Genomic DNA, 21662 nt, shown 5'->3' with positions numbered 1-21662 from the left:
TTCCACATCAATGAAAATGCAGTTCAGTACATGTACTATATTATGTTATTTAGATTTGGTCCTAGTAGGGGTCCAGGGTGATGGTAGAGCGTCCAGTGATTAAAACAACACTGCTTATTGGGTCGATGGGTAATTTAGACTTTGTACTAGTAGGGGCCCATAGTGACCGTAAAGTGTCCAAAAAGGAAAACAACACTGCTTGTTGGATCGATTGTGCGTATTTGGAGAATAATTAGATTTGATGTAGACCTCTAATAATCCGGACATTAGGTGCATAAAATAGTTAAAGATTGTTCCGTATCAATGAAAGTTGAAAGAGACGCGATGAAATGGGGTATAGGGTTATCACACGTGCTAACTTAAGAGTTGCCGAACCTAAATAAAATATAACGGCATACACAGCTGTGCGAAGGGCAGTGTGCAATCACGCAAGCGCATTTGTGACTCCACGCACTCAAGTGAGTGAGACCCAGTCAAAGAAATTAACAGACTCGACCAACCCTTCTGTCTGATTACTTTACAGAATGTATAGCTTCACTCAGTAGAGCCAAGAACGTTAAAGAAATGAAAGATTTATTTCACTAGAGAGGAAAACTGTTACGTTGTGCTTTTTTTAATCAACAAATAAAGCAAAATGTTCCCAAAATAAAATAAAACGATTAGTCTCATATGACGTTATAGATGTCACCGCGAAAACGTTTATACGTTCTAAAAGATGGCAGCAGTTAACCAGTCGATAGTTTATTTTTGTTTGTTTTGAATTTCGCACAAAGCTACTCGAGGGCTATCTGCGCTATCCATCCCTAATTTAGCAGTGTAAGACTAGAGGGAAGGCAGCTAGTCATCACCATCCACCGCCAACTGTTGGGCTACTCTTTTATCAACGAATAGTGGGATTGACCGTACTTTATAACGCTCCACGGCTGAAAGGGCGAGCATGTTTGGTGCGACAAGGATTCGAACCCGCGACCCTCGGATTTCATCAGTCGAGACGTTAATCTAAAATTAGAGTGAAAATGAACTGCTGCAATGCACATAATGGTGATTCCTAACGACTAAACGCGTATATTCACACCACTCGAAATACGTATAAAAATGTTCGGGCAGTTCCTTGAAAATTGACAGAGACTTTGCGCGTGCAAATCTGTGTCATTATACAGATATTTGTGTTTCAGTGTGAGAAACGTTTGAAGTAACAGTGTATATGTAGGAATACTTGTAAATCAGAAAATGTCTTGATGTCTTTACACATCTTAATGTATCAGCCTTTGACAGAAGTTTCAAATAACTTGATAGAGAAACTAAATCATTTAATTAAAATACAAATACAAACTAGTAAACCTGTTAATGAGATAGACTTATGAAGACACTTTTTAATAAATTGAAAAAAACAAAAAACGAAGTGGTCGACGTAAATATGAAACTCAGTAAGAGAAAACAGGCATTTAGGAAACGCTACATAGATTCGAAATTGTGATTTTTTTAATTTTTTAAAATTTCGCGCAAAGCTTTACAAGATCTGTTTGCGCTAATCATCCCTAATTTAGCGATGTAAGACTAGAGAAAGGGCAACTCGTCATCCCCACCCACCGCTAACTCTTTTACCAACGAATAGTAGGATTTACCGTACCTTATAACGCCCCCACGGCTGAAAGGGCGAACATGTTTGGCGTAACCGGGATTTGAAACCACAACATTCCAATTGTGAGTCAAGCGCCCTAACCACCATTTCATGCCGGGTTCGTGCCCTTTGTAATCTAAGATGGCCAATGGCAACCATTGTTTTTCTTCAAACATGACACACTGCGAGGTGCCCGAAGATACCAATGCAGATAGTATATAGTTTGGTCAATTATGTTTCTTCCAGAATTGTCGTGTAAAGGTACATAAAATATTACTTGCGCATTAATTTTGAATAGGGGGACCAGAGAGAAGTCAGCTAGTCAGCAGCACTGATCGCCAGCTCTTACGATGGACTTCTCTGATCGAATAACTAGATTTTACTGTCACTCTTATAGTGGTACCAAAATGTGGATCGAGTGGCAACGAGCCTCTAACCATGAATTATTAGCTTTACCATCTGTAAACTCTACCCACTAAATTACGTTAGATATTTAAATTATTGATCCACATATTTCAAAAATACCTTCATCTCTAATCAAGATACTAAGTATGTTCACTTCGTCAACAAAAACAAACAAAAAATCATATCGTTTAATTGCTTTCCCGCGAAATATTACTTGTTAGGGACAAGTCGACAATAGAGACATTATGCACATTTAAACCATAACAGTTAATTGTTAATCATTAAACATTTATCATAGGGGCGCTATTAGCTTCAATAAATTATTTTCATATTTTTCGTCTCTTGAATGTGCGATCTTTATGTACTTTTTAGCGAGTAAAATGTGAATCCAAATTAATTTCTGTAAACTTTAATATAGCTAGTTTCTCACTTTTCTCGTGTATGTTTTGTTACATAGTTTCCGTTTTATTAAACATTTCCTGTCCAAAATCTCTAATTACAGTGAGTAACATAGTATAAGGTTGTCAAAAGCAATTGAAGCAAGTAAAAGTTATTTACGAGTAGCTCAACTGTTAGCTAAACTGAAAATGTAATATTAAAGAAGAATTTAAAATCCCCTGCTCAGCCTTAACTGAAATTGATGACCAAGCTTTATGCCTGGTCTCGCTGTAGAAAAGCGCCAGCAATACCTACTTGCTAGCAAACATTCGAGTGATAAATGTAGTTCGAGACTTACAATATAGTCTGATTTTCATATTCTCCAAAAGTCTTCCCAGTACCAATGTTTAGAAGTTACTGAGGTAAAAAAATAGTTCCGAAGCATGAGATGCGTTATTTTACATTTAACTCTGTCGAGTAATAAAAGAACAGAAAGAAAAACGCATAAAATAAAGTCAAATATAATGCTTTTCACCTTCGTACGTAATGTATAAACCAGGTTGGATGATGAAGTTCGACTTGCGACACCTATAACAAAATTTTTATGATGTTTATTTGGTGCTACCGAAATAAAAAATTTACGCTCTTTATATGCCATATAGTGCCCATTTTTACAAAGAATTTCTTCGCCTGTAAATTGACGATCTACTTACATCACCAAACTCTGGAGAACATGCGCAATAGACGTTCCGCCGATTTGAGAAACTTTAATTTGATATATATTGAAAAAAAAAGAAGACAAACAACAACAAAAGATTCACTGAAGTTCGTATCACGGCCTTATTATTTTTGTTATGTTACGCCGAAGGCTAAGAGTGTGACATACGTTTATGTTTGTTTGTTTTTTAATTTTGCGCAAAGCTACGAGGACTATCTGCACTAACCGTCCCTAATTTAGCAGTGTAAGACTAGAGGGAAGTCAGTTAGTCATCACCGCCCATTTCCAAGTCTTGGGCTACTCTTTTGCCAACGAGCATGTTTCGTGTGACGATAAGGTGTTTAATAAAACGTCTTGTACTTTCTCCATCACCCTTTTTGTTTGCGATGAAAAGCACCGTTGATCCTCAAATTATCAACTTGTTTTTTAACACTGTTCTCTACCACTAGGGTGCGCATATTGGTATTTTTATTTATTACGTTTTGTTTTTAATTTATATGCTAATAAGTTTTTTAAAACTAGGACAGGGATTGTCCTAGTAATTATTACGTAGGGTTGTGAATCTGACGATCCATTGTCTATATTTTATTACAATGAAATTGTTCTTTTGCACTTCGGGACAGTAAATGTATTGTAGTAGTTACGATCAAATGCCACTGTTCAGTGATAGTAGCCTAAACGTTCGAGGTTGGTGATGTTGACAACTTGCCTTTCCTATAGTCTTATCAGTAAACCTATAGGCCTAGATAGAACCTGTGCATGAATATCAGGAAACAACAGCAAAAAACAAACCAACATGGACTCGCAAGCAACTTGGTACATACCTAATTTAGAAAAACGTATTGTAAAAGTAAATGCGATTCCACAGGCAATTTTAGGGTTAACAAGACTGATACATTCTGCGTACGTTTCATATGAAGGTTCGTAACTTGTTTGGTTTATGCTTAAACCTGTATGAGGTTTATATTTCTTTCCATCTTATTCTCAACGTGCTTTTATCATATTTGTTTTGTTCTTTGAAGTTAAATGCTTTGTTTCGAAGAATGTTCGAAAATCCAATTTGGATACGGTTTTCCTTTTTCGATGATAGATTCATTTTAAATTTGATATATGGCTTCTGTAATATTGTCAACAGGACTTACTTCAACTGCTTGACGTTGATATTAGATTTTTTTTAGGCCAAAAATGCACGCTGTTTTCACTTCGTCGGTTTTCATAACCAAACAGAGCCAAATAATTTAATAGTTTAATTTTTGTGAAAGTTATTTTTAAAGAATGACTTTCTGAAGTTAAAACTATACAGTTTGATGTGAACATTTTACAGAATTTGTATTTTTTTAAATGCATTATGAAAATTTGAATAATCCACCTTGCGAAAAGAAAAGAAAGCTACAGAAAGTAAACCCACAACAGCCGAACCACAAGAACCCGAAGTTACAGCGTAGTAAGCAACAGTGCTTGTATTTTTTACGTTATTAATTAGTTTCTTTTAGAGATGATAGCGTTACCAGAAAGAAAGCGAACATTTTGTGGGAATAAAATTTTCCATTTTGAATTATTTGTGACGAAATGACGATTATTTACAAAAAATATGTAATTAAAGTGCAAATTTAATTCCATTTATTAAGAGCTTTAAGTGCGTTTATATAATCAAGATTAGGGCTATCAAATACTTTTTCGCATTTCGTATCAAATGGCAACACAACTAAGGCTTCCTATTTTGAACTACTGACCAGAGGGAAAGCAGATAGACCAGATGAGGCAGTGGTTGACCCTGAACAAAGTATAAACTAGTATCTTTCGCTTTTGCTTTTAAGAAATTACCATACAAGTTGATAAACTACATTTATTAGAGGTAAAAAAGGTGAATGAAATGAAAAAACACACTCCGTGTACGTTCATACCACCACTATTTTGTTCCATCTGTCTGTTTCCAGGAGAGACGATCAGTCGGACCTTGACGTTCTTTTAAATAAGTTGCCATCTGTTATTCTTCTCTTGGGAGTTTTTAATCGTAAACTCTCTGTATTCAATGATGGTTCTTTTACTCACTTTTGTACACTCTGTCACTCTTTTACTTCTATAGACCTATATTGCTTTTCACCTTCATTTTATTCATTTTTTTTTGGAGTGTGGAGAGTTACACATATGTGGTAGTGATCATTTTTCCATTATCTTGAGGGAGACAGGCCGTGGTCAATGCCTCCGACACACATGTCACAGTGGAAGTTGGATCAAGCCAACTGGCCTTCTTTCACCACTCTCTCGGAACTTGATTTTGTCACCGTCTGTAAAACATCTATAGATGATTGTGTTGCAACAGTGACTGAATGTATTGTCTAGACAGTTGCTCAAACTCGTCCTAAAACATCTCGACATGTTTTCCAAGGAATCCTCGTCCATGGTGAAGTCTTTCTTGCCAGAAGGCACAGAAGGCTCAAAAACGAGCCTGGGATACCTTCCAATGGTACCACTCTCTTTCTAACCACATAGTTTATCAGCGGACCTGTGCCCACGCTCAGCACGTCAGACATCAAAGCTATAGGGTATCTTGGATCAAGTTCATCTTCAACATGGCTAGTTCAACTAGATCTAATGTTTTGTGGGACGAGATTCAGAAGGTCGGTGGAATTTACACCCACCAATCCTTTTGGGCTTTCTCTCCGATGACCGGAAGTTGATGATGTCCTAGGAATTGCTGACATTGTTGAGAATAGTTTTTCAGTTCTTCTGCCTCCTCCCCAGCCTTTCTGGCGATCAAGACTTGGGCCGAGAGATCGCTGCTTTCCCTTCATGAGGTGGGTGTTTCTGACTACAATCACCTATTCACTATGGTAGATCTGAAGATAACTCTTCATTGGTCCGGCAGTACATCAGTAATACCCGAAAATATTCATTATGAGATGCTGCACCATTTATCTCCTGTCTCTCTTTCTATTCTTCTAGTAATTTTCAACCGAATTTGGCAGGAGAACGTTTTTTTTTGGTGCTTGACGCCAGGCTATTATACTACCCTCTTTTAAGCTTGAGAAAAATTCCAAGATTCCGACAAACTATCGACCTGTTGCTTTCATGATCTGTCTATATAAAGTTTTTGAGAGGTTGGTTATTGCTCGTCTTGTATGGTTCTTGGAATCAAACAACCTTCTCTCGCCAAATTAATGTGGGTTCAGATGATAATGCTTCACCATGGACCACCTCATTCGGCTTAAAACGTCGATCAGGGAGGCTTTTCTCAAGAGAGAACATTTGGTTTCCATCTTTTTTAGCCCTGAGAAGTCTCATAACACTACGTGGAGGCACAGAATTTTACGTGACCTCCATTCGTACGGGTTAGGTAACTATTTGCACGTTTTTACTTTGTATTTTTTATTTAACAGCCGATTCCAAGTTCGTATGGCTTCTACATTCTCGTGATTGTTCCAACAGAAACTTGGAGTTTCTCAGGACTGTGTCTTGTGTATCAGACTTTTCAGTATTAATGTATTCTAAAGTTTGCAAATTCTCTCTTTGTTAACCTGAAGATGAGTTAAGAAAGTCGAAATGTTGTTCTGTACCACATTTTAATTAAAGTGCTAATGCCCATACCAGTTGGTTTGAGAATACATTTTTACTTCAAGTGGGTTTCTCGTCATTACGAATTTTCAATATTAAGATCAATGCAATCATTCACCAGCTTCCTCTGATTGCTGTAAATAGTCTGAGGTTTATAGAGAAGTAGCTTCAGAGTGCCTTCGATCGTCTCGTACATTGGCTGATCGCAATCGGTTTTACTTTCTCTTCTTTAAAAACCGTTTGCATGCACTTTTGCCAGGATTACATCCTGACGACTCTGGCTTAGTGACAATGCTATTCCTGTGGTTCCAGAGATGAAGCTCTTGGGACTCGCGATTCACCACAAGCTGGCATTTATCCCTCCAACCAAGTAATTTTATGTTAGGTGTACCAGAGCGCTGAACATTCTCCATGTCCTCTTTTCTACCACTTAGAGAACAGATCCATGTTCTATGCTTATGATTTGTCATGCTCTCATACGATCAAAACTGAACAATGAATCTCTAGTCTATGGTTCTGTCAGGACCTTGGACTTGAAGATGCTGGATGCCCTTCAGCAACAGGAGCTTCAGCTCCACACGAGGGCATTTCACACTTCGCCTGTCCAGAAGACGTACGCCGAGTCTCATTAACCATCTCTCCATCTTCGACATTTGCAACTTTCCTTACAGTACTTACTTTCCTTACATTACACTGTCAAACTGCGATTTTGACACGACACGACACCTGGGATTATCTTTTGTGTCCTCGGTGAGCCGTTCTCTATCGTAAAAGGTGGTCAGTTGTTTACCTTTTTACCTCCATATCCAAGTACAAACAAGCAAGTTGGGTCTGGCACTGGACGATATCTCTGTGTCTAGTGTTCGAACAATTTCTCCATGGCACGTTAACATTCCCACGTGTGATATTTCTTGAGTCGCCTGAAGAAGGCGGATACTTCAGATTGAAAATACTTTTCTTTACACGACAGTTTACTAATGATCCTTCCATACCTATTGAAATGGATGGTGCGAAATCAGGTGATTCTATGGGTTCTGCTATGACTCAGTGGTTGCTCAGAGGATCCCCTCTAAACTTTTATGTCACTTCCGGTCACGAACAGCTAACCAGTTTTACATGTACTTTTTTACATTAACTCTTTTAGCTCTCTGCCGCTTTGCAGGAGTTCTCACCCTCTTGCCATGACATTTTGAATTGATTAGTCCCGTTTTTCTTCCCAACTATTAGTATCCAGCTATTCTTGGTACCTGATCATGTCGGTCAGTATTTACGGGAACGAGCTAGCCAAAAATCGAGTTACGTCCATCTGCTTTGGTGCCGTTATAGGCCTGGCATGGCCAAACGCGTAAGGCGTGCGACTCGTAATCCGAGGGTCGCGGGTTCGCTAAACATGCTCGCCTTCCCAGCCGTGGGGGTGTATAATGTGACGGTCAATCCCACTATTCGTTGGTAAAAGAGTAGCCCAAGAGTTGGCGGTGGGTGGTGATGACTAGCTGCCTTCCCACTGCTAAATTAGGGACGGCTAGCACAGATAGCCCTCGAGTAGCTTTGTGCGAAATTCCAAAACAAAACAAACAAATTGGTGCCGTTATGGTCGAGCCTGTTTCATTTACGGACTACAGTCCTATAGTCAAGGCTCGTCTCCACACCAGTTGGCAAGCAACGTGATAACAAGCTTTTCTTGATCAAACCTTCTGTTACTATTTGGTCATCTTGTTTCTGTAAGGATTGGAAGGAGGATGTCGTCCTGGCTAGGTTACCCATTGGTCATAGTTTTTTTAACTCATCGTTTGGGTTTGTTGTCGTTTAAGACCAAATTTTGCTGCACTTTGTGTGCTATAGTTGTTAAATTGTTTGATTGGTAATGTATTGTTTTAACATCTAATAAAAGAGTGCATATGTTACTGGTTGTAAAATGTATTTTATAATAAAGCAATCTCTCCGAAGCAAAATAATTCACCCAGCTTTAGTGTTGTATTATGACGATAGATGGCAATACATTACAACAACATTTCTCGTTATTCAGTATGATTTATTATCTAATGCAACAAATAATACAAAATGTTATAAGAAACACCAAGAGATAAAAGCACACGTAATTTTTAAAAACCTCGATGCTATCGGGAATGTGTGCATGTATGTTTTATTATAACAAAGTCACATTAGGTTTTCTGCTGAGTCCATCGAGGGGAATCGAACCTCTGATTTTAGGGTTGTAAATTCGTAGACTTATCGCTGTACTAGTGAGGAATGGCCATTTTGAAATAGTCGAATACATTATTATCAACCAACCAACAGAATGCTTACAGTTGCGGTATAGCATGATAGTCATGTGTTTTATGACTTATATTATGAAATGGCTACATAATCTAAAATGAACTTCGTAGTAAAAACCGTGTATAACTTGTATGTGATTATTAACTCGTAAATACCAGAGAAAAAACTAAAATATCATTTCATATTAAAAAAAAAAGTCTTATAATGCTAATTAATTGTCTCCCAATTATTGAGAACAGGTAGGCAAGATCGATTGTACAATGCGTGTAATTATTTTATATGCACAGACGACGGTTTCGTGACTTTTAAAGTGTACCAATAAACATATTTTGACAGCATTTATTTTGAATATTCTCGAAAAACTACATCTATTTTCAATATACTGTCCCATTGGTTAGTAATTTAAGGTTTCTGTTAAGTTTACAGACTTACAAAGTTAAAATTTGATGTTTGTTTTCTCGAGGTAGAGATAGTTCAGATAGCCCATTTTTTTAGCTTTGCAATGAAAAAATTAAAGGTAGCAATAACAGTATCATGCTCCAGTGGTTCAGCAGTAAGTTTACGTACTTATAGTGTTAAAATCCGGGGTTTGGTTCCATGCAGCGAACAGAGTACGAATATATAGCTTATTGTGTAGTTTCACATTAATAAAAGAACGAGCTTTCATTTTGATTAATAACGTATTCTATCAGGATACAATTAACTGCTATTGTGATTCTGTCTTTAAAAACATTACAAGAGTTACATTGTAACTTTAACTGTCTTGAAACAGCAAAGGATATTTAACTATATATCTTTAAATTGTGTGCTACGAAGTTTAGGACTAAAATGTTTTACAATTAGTATTAAAAACTATTGTTAACTAGGAATAAATAGTTTTATTTGGACTAATTTTCCTAGCCAGGAGAAAAATGACGAGACAATGACGATGCTATATCACAGCTATTTATTACTCAGTTGTACACAAGTTACTCAGAAAGATAGAATTTGTACACATGTAAACCACGACCAACTTTGACAACTTGACACAAATTTACAGAACTCTGACTTCGTACAAAATGTAAGCTATTAACTTTACATTAAAGAACTGTGAAAGAGCAGACACTGTTGAAATTTGTAGAATTACTGACAAACGTCGTAGTGAGTAATAAGTCTCCTCCACTGTGTTATAATACAATAGAAAATCAACAACTTGAATTGTGTATTACAATCCGTTTTTAGTTTCGCACTATGCTATGTAACTGTATAATTCATCAACAGTTTCACTGGTTGAGATCAGGTGAACCTAGGTCTTTTAAACAACTACTGTTTAAAGTGGTTTTCAATATTTTTTCTTTGAACCATCCACAGATAACTTGGTGCTTACCGAACATAATACCAGTCCCAGTGAATTTGTACGTCAAGGTTTGTACAAATATAAAGGCCTTACAGTTAAATTATACCGACTTAAAGCTATTTAAAGTTACCTTACTTATTAACATTACTTCAACGCTTCTCTTTTTTTTTTAGTTATGTAATTAAATGATTAGTATTTGTTCATGTACACAGCTTCTCTAAGCACTGCCCTCTGATGGGACAACGATAAACTTACAAACTTACAAAGTAGAAAAATGGGTAAAATGCAGAGCATTCATTCTATCCTTTTCTACTGAGAAAAACAACTACCTTAAATAGTTGGCGGCATAGCCCCAGTGGTTCAGCGGTATGTCTGCGGATTTACAACGCTAAAGATCGGGTTTCGATACCCGTGGTGAGCAGAGCACAGATATCCCATTGAGTAGCTTTGTGCTTAATTTAAAACAACAACAAGTTGGCGGCACTTACTGCCCTCTAGTGTGAGTTTCACTAAAAAATTTCATTCATTTTTATTATATGTAGCTTCCTCAAATACTTGAGAGACACCTACCATTCTCTAGTGTAACTAACTATTCGATGACAATCTTCTAGCATATTTATTATCTACGGCTTCATCAAATACTCGAGAGACACCTATTGCCTTATATTGTAATTAATTATTCGTTAAAATTCTTCTTGCATTTTCATGATCTACAGTTTCCTCGAACACTTGGGAATCCGCGTGTGGCCCAACGATTAGAGTGCCGAACTATGAATCTGAAGTTCCACGGCTCGCTTTCCGTTCCGTTGCCCCAAAATCACTCACTTCTCTTAGGGGGGCGTGGTTGCGTTATAAGAAAGACGATCGAATTCCATTATTCGATTAATGTAACCCTAGAGTTGGCGTGGGTGTCATTGATTAGCTAGCTGTTTTTTTCACTAGTCTACCAGTCAGTAATAAAGCGTAGATATATAGCTCTTGTATTGCTTTGTGTGGACATCCGAAATAAACAAATACTGTGGTGATATCTACCGCCCTTTGGTCTAGATATTCCTAAATCTCTCTCCTTAATAAATTGACATCTTTGGTTTTCTTTTTAATTAAATATTTTTCATAATTGATGGTAATTTTCTTTAATTACTTAATATCTAGAAAAAAAGATACACCATTTTGGCTTCTAATTGCATTTCTGCTGGTAGCCTATAATAATTTTCTTTAATTATTTAATTTTTAGGGCCATTTGAGAATGTTTTTGCTTCTAGATCTGTTTCCGAAATGCACAAATAAGAAACGAGAAAAGATAAAAGATTTTTAAGCTTTTGCCCTATCACGAACTCCGTTACTTTCAAACATTATAATAATGAAAAACGTATAAGTATAGTCCTCTTTTTTACTCTTTTTATCTCTCTCTTTAGTTTCAAATATTTCTAAACTTGCTTGTAATTGTTTGGATTTTTTTCCAAAGGAAAGTGACCCTTTCTAACAACAACAAAAGCCCAACATTGTTTTCCTATAACTTTATTGGTACAAAACATCGAACTAGCCCAGAGTTATAAGTACAGTAAGCATAAGTTTGTTTTTCATGTTGTTAATAGTTTTTCACATTTAATGAAAATATACTAGCTACATCTGTTGTAGTTCATCATTTAAACGTTTTATGTGTACTTGTATGTAAGCCCACTTCTCTCTAAACGTCGGTTTGTTTGTAAACAAAGACAGTACTAACGTATTTGTCCGCCAGTAACTAGTCGCTCAAAAGTTACGAAGAAAGGTTATATGTAGCATGTGGAAATTAGGTGACGCAAAAAGACATAACACGTCTGTCTCGCATCAATCACTAGAGCTCAGTCAAATATTTATTGGACAATAAGAAAGAGTGTCGCAGTAATTGGAAAGCGTCATGATAAACAAAATAGGAAAGAAGTGGGTCCTAGTTTTTGGGAAGTGTTTATTCACATAAAATGTGTGTCATAGTCACTGAGACACATCAGTATTAAGAAAAAGTGTGTCAGAATCACTGAATTATGTTGGAATGAAGAAACGTATGCCATAATCTTTGTGAGACGTTTATTTACAAGAAAAAGTGCGTCGCAATCACCGGACTGCGTCGACATAAGGAAAAAAACATTTTGCGGTTACTTTAGTAGCAAGCTTAACTTATGAGAAACGTGTCACAGTCAGCAAAACTAGTCAGTGTAGAGACAACTGTTTTCTAGTTACGAAGTAACTCGAGGCTATGATTTTACACAAACTCTTTTAGATTCAACAAAATCCCAAGCATTGCTTTAATTCTAGAAGTCTCTAGTTGCTGTCTTGCTCAATGCTTAAGTGATTTATGAAAAAAACAACAACATATGATAGAAAACAAAAGATGCCGGATTTGCTTCAGTGCAGTGTATGCCACTGCTTTACGAAATGTGTCACATACAACAAGAGAGACATGTTTGTGACAAAAGATGCGACACGAAGAACAAGTGTCACGATTCCAAGAAATTGTCAAACACATACACACCATTGTGACACAATTATTGTGTCAACATTTACATAAATAGTAGCTGTAACCGTGGCACATTTAACAACCGCGGTACAAGTATAATATACTATATGAGTCACAGCACTTAAGTCACAGACGTAAGGACCTTTGCCACACACCTCAGCACCTGAAATTTGACTGTAATATTTAAATTATGTCACAACTTGTGAGAAGTGCCTTTAGGAAACTGTGTCCTTACAATAAATAAGAAACCAGCCTCTCGAAGCAATGGCGTAACTATAGCACTTAGCAACAAGATGCAGGACGGTCCCTACAGGGAATGTTGGATTCAGGATGACAGAAGCGGTAATAAAGCTGCATGAATATGATACCCAAACTGAAACTGATAAAGTCGACGACTAGAGCAGGCAGATGGTACCATAGAGTTGGGCCAGTCCGAAGGTACCACAAGACAATCATCGACGAGTTCTCAATGAAAACGATGATGTAGTAGGCCAGGTACTTCAGACGAGTGGGTTCGTCCTTGACGTTCAAGAAACAGAACAGGTATACCGCTCCAATGACCATGTTAAACAGGTACTCTTCGCACTGGCGTTTCTCTCCAGTCTCTGTATCACAGAAGCTGGTCTGTTGATGCATCACCCACACTGTCATGATACCCCAGTGCCCGATGCACACTGGGAACATCCAGTAACCGTATTCCGAAGCGAAGAGAGCCAAGGAGAGGACCCTGGCCGCTATGGTGCAATATCGCCACAGGAACTGAATAGTTGTGCCGCCCCAGGTCATGTTTCGCTTGTCCTGTACTGACCGTCGTAGAGCTCGGTGGTACGACGCCAAGGACCAGGACAATTCGAACAGTGATGACGTCACGGATGCTATTTGGATGATGACTGTGAAGAGACACAAAAAAAATTAGGACTTTTTATTTGTAAATAGATCGTTATTTATTGGTAGAGATACCAGGGTTATTTATTGGTAAATATATCATTATATATTTGTAAATATTTCAGATTTATTTGGTGGTAAATATATCAGTATTTATTAGTAAATATATGAGGACTATTGGTTAATAGATTGTTATTTGTTAGTAGATATATCAGGATTATTTATTTGTAAATGTATCAGTATTTGTTAGTAGATATATCAGAGTAACTTATTGATAAATAGATCATTATTTGATAGTAGTAGTAGATATATCAGGATTATTTCTTAATAAATATATTAGGATTATATCTTGGTAAAGTGTAATTATACGTAACATCGTAGTAGTTAGTACTATGCTATTTGTTTTCGTGGTGTCTTATTTATAAAGTAAATAATGATATCGGTCTGCCTTTAAATTATTGCTATTAATTATGTAGATCCTTAATTAAACAAACTTAATTTGTTATGTATAATTAGCTTCATATCTTCAGCTTTTTTTTTTTTTACATCTGATTTGTTTGGTTAACTGGCTTCAATCAGGAGCTATTAATAATAGCTTTTATTTCATCTGTTAGCGTTTCGTGAACAGTTTGGTTTGTTTTGAATTTCGCCCAAAATTACAACGAGGGTTATCTGCTATGACCATCCCTAATTCAGTAATTGTAGACAAGAGAGTGGACAGCAAGCTATGCCCATTAAACGCCAATTCTTGGACTAACCTTTTACCAACGAATAATGGGAATGACCATGACATAGTAACGCGCCTACGACTGAAAGAACGAGTATAGTTGGTGACAAGGATTCTAACCTGCGATTCGCAAATTGCGAGTCTAGAGCTCTTTAACAGCCTCACCATTTAATGAATGTTTCTGTAATGATGTTATATTTACAAAGCAAAAGTTATTAGTACTAGTATATAGAAGTCTTAAATATATTATAACTGTAGCAATCTCTTTCGTCGGTGTGACTTCGTGTACGCAAAAATGGAGAAATTTATGGTCATTAATACAGTATGCTAAAATAACAGTAAATTAATTAGTTTTGTTTTTGGGGAGTATACTTCGTTTTGACGGAAGACAGACCAATGTTCTGTCGAAATATGTAGTAGGCTCCCCAATTATTTTATTATGTTTACAAATAGTTGTTTCTCAATTTACTATACTTAGATCGTTGTTTTGCATTTCTGACGACAACACTAACCTGTCCAGAGGTCTTGGGGGACTACTCCCCTCTCTGCCAAAATGTAAATTTGGAGAACTAGCTGAGGCGCAGACTCCATGAAGCTCTCGAAAAGCGACAGGAGGGCTGTATCCCTATCTTCTTGAATGGCTAGCTGGCAGTAGTCAACATTGTCGTCAGTTGTATTTTCCGGGGTCCTCCGGAACGTCAGGTCCCACTCTCTTGCCTTACGCTGCTTTTGTCTCCGATCTCTTCTGCTTCGAAGCCCGTAAATCATGAGTTCAATGTATCTAGAAATACAACATTTCGAAACTGTGGATAAGTGATGTTTCGGATCTTACAATGAGAGCCCCCCTTCCCAGTAGGATAGCGATTTGTTCGCGGACTTGCCCACCGCTGGTACAGCGGTAAGTATACGGATTCACAACGCTAAAATCAGGGGCTTGATTCCTCTCGGTGGATTCAACAGATAGCCTAATGTGGCTTTCTTATAACAAAAAACACACGCGGACTTGCGACGTCTAAAATTTGGAGTTCGATTTCCCGCGCTGAATGGAACGCAGACAAACCACTGTGTGGTTTATATTAACATTTTGTTTGTTTGTAAACGAGCTCAAAGCTAAACAATGGGCTATGTGTCCTCTTCCGACTACGGGTATCGAAATCCGGTTTCTAGCGTTATAACTTCGCAGACATATTGTTGTGCCACTGGGAGGCATTGTGTTAAAAACAAGTAAACAAAATGAGCAAAACTGACAATGCAAGGACAGATAGTAAGTCTAGATTTTGTTTGTTTATTCTGAATTTCGCTACACGAGGGCAAGCTGCGCTAGCAGTGACAGACTAGAGGGAAGATGGGCATGACATAGCCTGGTGGTTAGAGCGTTCGATTCGCAACCTGAGGGTCGCGAGTTCGAATACCTGTTGCCGAATATGTTCGTCCAATATATTTGCTGTCTGGTCCTGCCGTCCATCTGTAAATTCTCGACTTAGAAAATTATTGGCTGACCCCTAACTAGATAGGATTAAAGTTGTTACGAAGAAGAATGCTGGAAGGAAGGCAGCTTGTGATTACAGTTATATTCATCGTTATTTATTATTAACTTATATCGTTTACATTATCTATTGATTTTTAGTTGCATTAAAATATTAATTTACCTTCTAGCTAATCATTTGTATGCAAAATTCAAGTGTACACATAATGAAACTGACATCAGCTTTCATAGCCGTGATGTACAGATATTATTAATGTAGCAGAATATTATGCAAATATATAATCACATGAGGTTGTACTCTCGCGCCTTACTCAGCGAATAAATACTCTGCTATAAAAAGGGATATTCACGGATAATAAGTGAATTATTGTTTGTCACTCGATTTTATTATTAACCTGAGACTAAATGGGTGAGAACTGCAGTTTCTTGTTTGAGAAGACGGACACTAGAATAGTGGAAGGTTTTCAGATCAGAAATGGATTTCAAAACTGGGGAGAATTTAAAGAAACAAAGCCAGAGGTGTTAGGTAACATCGAATTGACTAAGGAACTCTTTAATTGTAGTGTGAGTTGAGACATTTATAAGGAAAACTATGAAAATTTATAAGCTATGGAACTCTGAAGCTACAGAAAGAGAAACTGTAAAATGTATGATATCACAACTGGACGTTTCTTTACGAGAATACTTATAATTCCATTTTGTTACATTTAGTTCTGATGTGCTTAAGTTTACTAAACAATACGAGTCTCACTGGAACAATTAACAAGAAACTTTTAATAGTGAAGTGATTAAAACTAAGCACCTTAATAGTTTCCTACGACGTTGTTCTTGTAATCGAATATTGTTTGTTTGTTTTGAATTTCACGCAAAGCTACTCGAGGGCTATCTGCTCTAGCCTTCCCTAATTTAACAGTGTAAGACTAGAGGGAATGCTAGTTATCACCACCCACCGCCAACACTTGGGCTACTCTTTTTACCAACGAATAGTGGGATTGACCGTCACATTATAACTCCCCCACGACTGAAAGGGTGAGTATGTTTGGTGCGACAGGGATTCGAACCCGCGACCCTCAGATTACGAGTCGAACGCCTTAACCCACCTGGCCATGCCGGGCCTGTAATCGAATAAAGCACTTATCTTTGTACTGTTTAAAGAAAAAAATATTTAAATAGGGAACATAGAAATGAAGGAGAACGGTCGTGACAGAAGAACAAGGATAAATAAGGAGGTTTTGAGTTCTGTGAAAGTAAAACACTCCATTAATTATCTAACAACAACTGAAATGGATCTGCGCACCTAACCCTAAAATTGTTGGTGTGAAATTAGTAGGCCGTATTATTTAGTATTATATGAAAGTATATAGCAATAAACTAAGAGAAATGATCAAACACTTCAACTAAAAACTTTGAGTAAAGGTAACAGATGTCTTATAGATGGAATGACAAACTGTCAACCATTGAGATATCTTGAAGCAAAACTGATGGTAACAAATAACATGGCGAATCAATGTTTTGTTGTTGTTAAAGATTTGACTGTATCTTGTCTACTAGATTACACTTCATTCAGCAAAACGAAGTAACTCTAAACTTCAAATCACTGAGACTGGTGATGTTGATCGAACTGCATCATCATTCTATGGCTGGTCATCTAGGTGTTCATAAAATAGTAGGCAAAGTATCCAAAGGTGGTCATTGGTGTGGTACGAGAAAGGACATTAAACATGATATGTTGTCATGCCGTATTTGTTAAACCACTAAATATTATAAAAACAGTCAGGAAATAGCTATTTGTTGTTTGTAACAAATTATTTCAGTAAATGGGTTGAATTATAACTCTGAAGATGATTGTCAGAAAATTTATTAATGAATAATTGTGTAGATATGGCATTCCAATGACTCTATCTGATAATGGCCCACAATTTTTATCTCATTTGATGGAATAAACCTCCCAAACTATGAGAATTAAACACATCTTTACAGCTCCATTTCATCCTCAGTCTAAATTACTGAAATATTGGAAGAATGATATTTGCTTATTTTGAAAAGAAAAATCGAACTTTGGATAATTGTGCATCTGAATTTTCTCTAACCTATAAAACTCCCCTTCATGAGTCCATAGGGTACACGCCAGCTAAACTTCACTTGAAACGTGATGCCTTTCTTTCTTGAGACAAAATACCCAACAACATCTCAAACTGTAGATGAGCAAACAACAGAATTACAAGAAGCTTTACAGAAGGCAAGATCTAATGTTGAAAATGCCCAGAAGCGACAGCAACAATCCTACAACTCTCAGATATACCTAGACACACTTAAAGTAGGTGATTTGCTATTATTGAGGATACATTCTTTATCTTCTACAGTAGATAATTTTACAGGATAATTTGCTCTAAGATAGAATGGGTGTTTAGAAATTACAAAGTGTGGTATTCTATTAGTATATAAATCAAAATACCATAGATTAAATGCAGCTATAGGAAGATTTCATATTTCTAATATAAATATATTTTCCTAGTAACAGTGAAGAAGATAGTAGTCCTAGGTAGTTGCAGTAAAATAAAAATATCGACTACAGAAGATTTGATGGCTGTTCCCTTACAAGTAAAGGGGTTTCTGCTGTTGTGTCCACTTTTCATCCTTCAACGGGTCCTACTGATGACTTATCTCTACCTCCTCCTCAAATGACATTGTGACCACATCGCAGAGTTAATTATTGTAGTTAGCTGGTCTTCAAAGTGTTAAGCTTTCAGTAAGCCAAACTGGAGCTGAAAGCTATAGAAGATCTAGCTGAAGATCCATATATATATATATATATATATATATATATATTTCGATACCCGTGGTTAGCAAAGCACAGATTGTGTAGTTTTTTTGCTTAATTTCAAACAAACAAACATATATAGTCCATACGTTACGAACAAATAATTTAATTCTTGAATGATCGAGAATTCAGAATGAAACGTGTCTCCTATTTCCTGATTAGTGTGTTTTTCTTAAAGCAAAGCCACATTGGGCTATCTGCTGAGCCCACCGAGGGGAATCGAACCCCTGATTTTAGCGTTGTAAATCCATAGACATACCGCTGTACTAGCGGGGGGCATTTCCTGATGAATACTTATATAATTTATTATAATTATATGGATATTTATAAGGTGTGAAGCAGCACATTCAACGTTCAGTAAATAATGGTTAAATGTTAATACTGTACAGGGCGAATAATTAAAGTTAATTCACAGACTGGATTATTTTAGCGAATATACCGTGGCCACTTGGACTTGTTGTCACGGAGAACAAAGAAATGTATGGTATATGATTTACGGTTTTGCGTGAGTCATTTGAACAAAGAATTACAAGTTAGTGTGCTACTCTCATTACTCTACATATAAGCAACGCCCTGTGTTGTTCGAGTTTAGTAAACGCGCTTTGACGTAATTGAATGACAGCCATTCTAGAGAACATTAGTCTCAATTGTCATACATCAGTCTGCTTTAAGCGCCTTTAATATCATATATTATAAGAAATATCTTGCATTGATGAATTAGGAATGACGTTTAATGAAACTGTTATTTCAACGCTGCAATAACGTAGGCCGACACCAGGAGTCTTTCGAGTATTGTGCTGGCTCGGTTTTGGCACGAATTATTATTACCTCTTCTCATTTGCAAAGCAGATACTGGCTTTGTTATGTATAAAAGTAGATGATTCGCAGCTGACGAGACTTTAATGACTATGTGTTAGGGATTTCTTCTTTTATGCTATGCTGAATCGTGATGTATTGATCTGTGTGGACACCCCAGTAGGGCTTGTTATTTATCCAAAATATATTATATAGCCGCGTCGGTCCTAATGCCGAGTCACAACAATAGAAGCCTTTTTATTTAACAGTGTTTCTACATACATCGGTCCTCGTGTCGAGTCAAAACGGCCCGACATGGGCTGGCGGTTAGGGGCACTCGACTCGTAATCCGAGGGTCACGGGTTCGAATCCCTGTCACACCAAACATACTCGCCCTTTCAGTCGTTGGTAAAAGAGTAATGGGTGGGTGGTGATGACTAATTGTCTTCCCTCTAGTTTTACACTGCTAAATTAGGGACGACTAGCACAGATAGTCCTCGTGTAGCTTCGCACGAAATTACAAAAAACAAACAAACAAAGAAACAATCGAGTCAGAATAGTTTTTATAAGACGCAGCGCGTCTTTGTGACGGTGGGATGCGGAACATAAACAGTCTGGTATTCAGTCCTTGCAAGTTGACCATTGTACCACATCTAACTCAATAAGCTTTTATATGTGTAACGTGTAGAACGTACATCAGGATGGCGGTAGGGAGATGTTTATACCTCACAACTCACAATTGTTAGAGTCAGAAAGGATATAAGTAGCGACTGTGTTCCTGGAACCCTAGTGATAAGTCTAAATACTTAGGCAGCTAAATAGCGGGTTCCAATACTGATAGTGGGAACAGCACAGATAGCCAGTTATGTAGCTTTGTATTCACCAACAACCAAACGAGAAAGACCGTTTGATAATTACTCCGTTTTTTATAATTTCATATCGCAACATTTTTGTCTTGTCTCAAGATTGATCGTTAAAGTCTAGAAACCAATAGAAGCATCAGGTTTACGTGAGTTGTCGTGAATCAAGAAACAAATGTTCTGTGTTTACTGATTTGAGTTTATGTATCTGTATAAACAACAGGAGAGAGAGAATCGATAAAAGTACTTTTGATGAGGAGGTTAAGGGATAAACAAGACTACAACCTCTTTGACTTATTTGTTAACTTACAATGGTCGTAAAATGGAACTTGTATAATCTTTTAAGTTGTTGTTTTGAATGGACTATCTGTGCTCTGCTCATCACGGGTATCGAAAACCAATTTCTAGCGTTGTATGTCCGCAGATATACCGCTGTGTCAGTGAAGGGGTTTATTCTTTTTATTAATGAGTTTGTTTTTGATATATGCTATATGCACTAGCCGCCCTTAATTTAGCAGGGAAAGAATAGAGGGAAGGCAGCTAGTCATCACCACAAACCGCCAACTCTTGGGCTACTCTTTTACCGTCACAGCTAAAAAAGGAAGCATGTCCGGTGTGACGAGCATTCGAACCCGCGACTCTCAGATTACGAGTCGAGTGCCTTAACCACCTGGTCATGCCGGGCATAATTAAAGAGTAATCCATAACCATCCAATTTGATAATCCACAGATCCACAGCGTTAACACATGGGATAACGAATACTGAATGACCAGAGAAACGGATAGAAGGTTTAACAGCTTTGCAGCTCCCTCTAGAGATGTAATCTAACAGATAAGAATATTGAAAACTGGTTTTGTTTACAAGTGCTACCTTGTTTTAGTACTGAACCGTTCTCTCTCCACCTTACTGATTGCACCAGTGATCGAAAAGTCGTATCTGTTTTAGAAACATTCTCCCTTACTTGTACGTACAATCTATAACTTGTAACAGAATCAAGTGTATGTTTAGTCACTAGCCTCAAAACGAAACCATGAATTCCACCTTGTTTTATTCATTCAAATTCAAATCCTATATTTCCTCCATTCTTGAAGTTGGAGAATGAACGCATGGTGTTACGGTTGTTGTGGTGAGCTTAAACTGTTTATTTAATAACGTGATGTTTGTTATGGTGTGTTACCCCCTTAAACCGCTCTTTTTGTGTTTTAATCTAAACCTAAGCCTACATTCCAAATGACCAAATTTTTGCCATATCTTATTCCGGTATGCAGTATTGGAATAATAATGGGAAGACATGTACAAC

At 37.1% G+C, this 21662-nt stretch overlaps 1 protein-coding gene across 3 annotated transcripts in view; it reads right to left on the bottom strand.

The window, feature by feature from the left end:
* Window positions 1-12343: 12343 nt before the first annotated feature.
* LOC143226554 (XK-related protein 4-like) overlaps window positions 12344-21662 on the bottom strand; it is a 204651-nt gene continuing 195332 nt past the window's right edge. For all 3 annotated transcript variants that reach the window (XM_076457668.1, XM_076457669.1, XM_076457670.1), the window contains exons 3-4: window positions 14912-15180; window positions 12344-13677 (exon numbers count right to left, since the gene is read on the bottom strand). In XM_076457668.1, coding sequence (XP_076313783.1) covers window positions 13070-13677; window positions 14912-15180 — 877 coding nt within the window. In that variant the 3' untranslated portion in view covers window positions 12344-13069. The remainder of the gene's footprint in view (window positions 13678-14911; window positions 15181-21662) is intronic.

This window comes from Tachypleus tridentatus, chromosome 9 (genome assembly GCF_004210375.1).
Source record: "Tachypleus tridentatus isolate NWPU-2018 chromosome 9, ASM421037v1, whole genome shotgun sequence".
NCBI classification, from domain to species: domain Eukaryota; kingdom Metazoa; phylum Arthropoda; class Merostomata; order Xiphosura; family Limulidae; genus Tachypleus; species Tachypleus tridentatus.
This window is presented reverse-complemented; position numbering and strand designations above follow the sequence as displayed.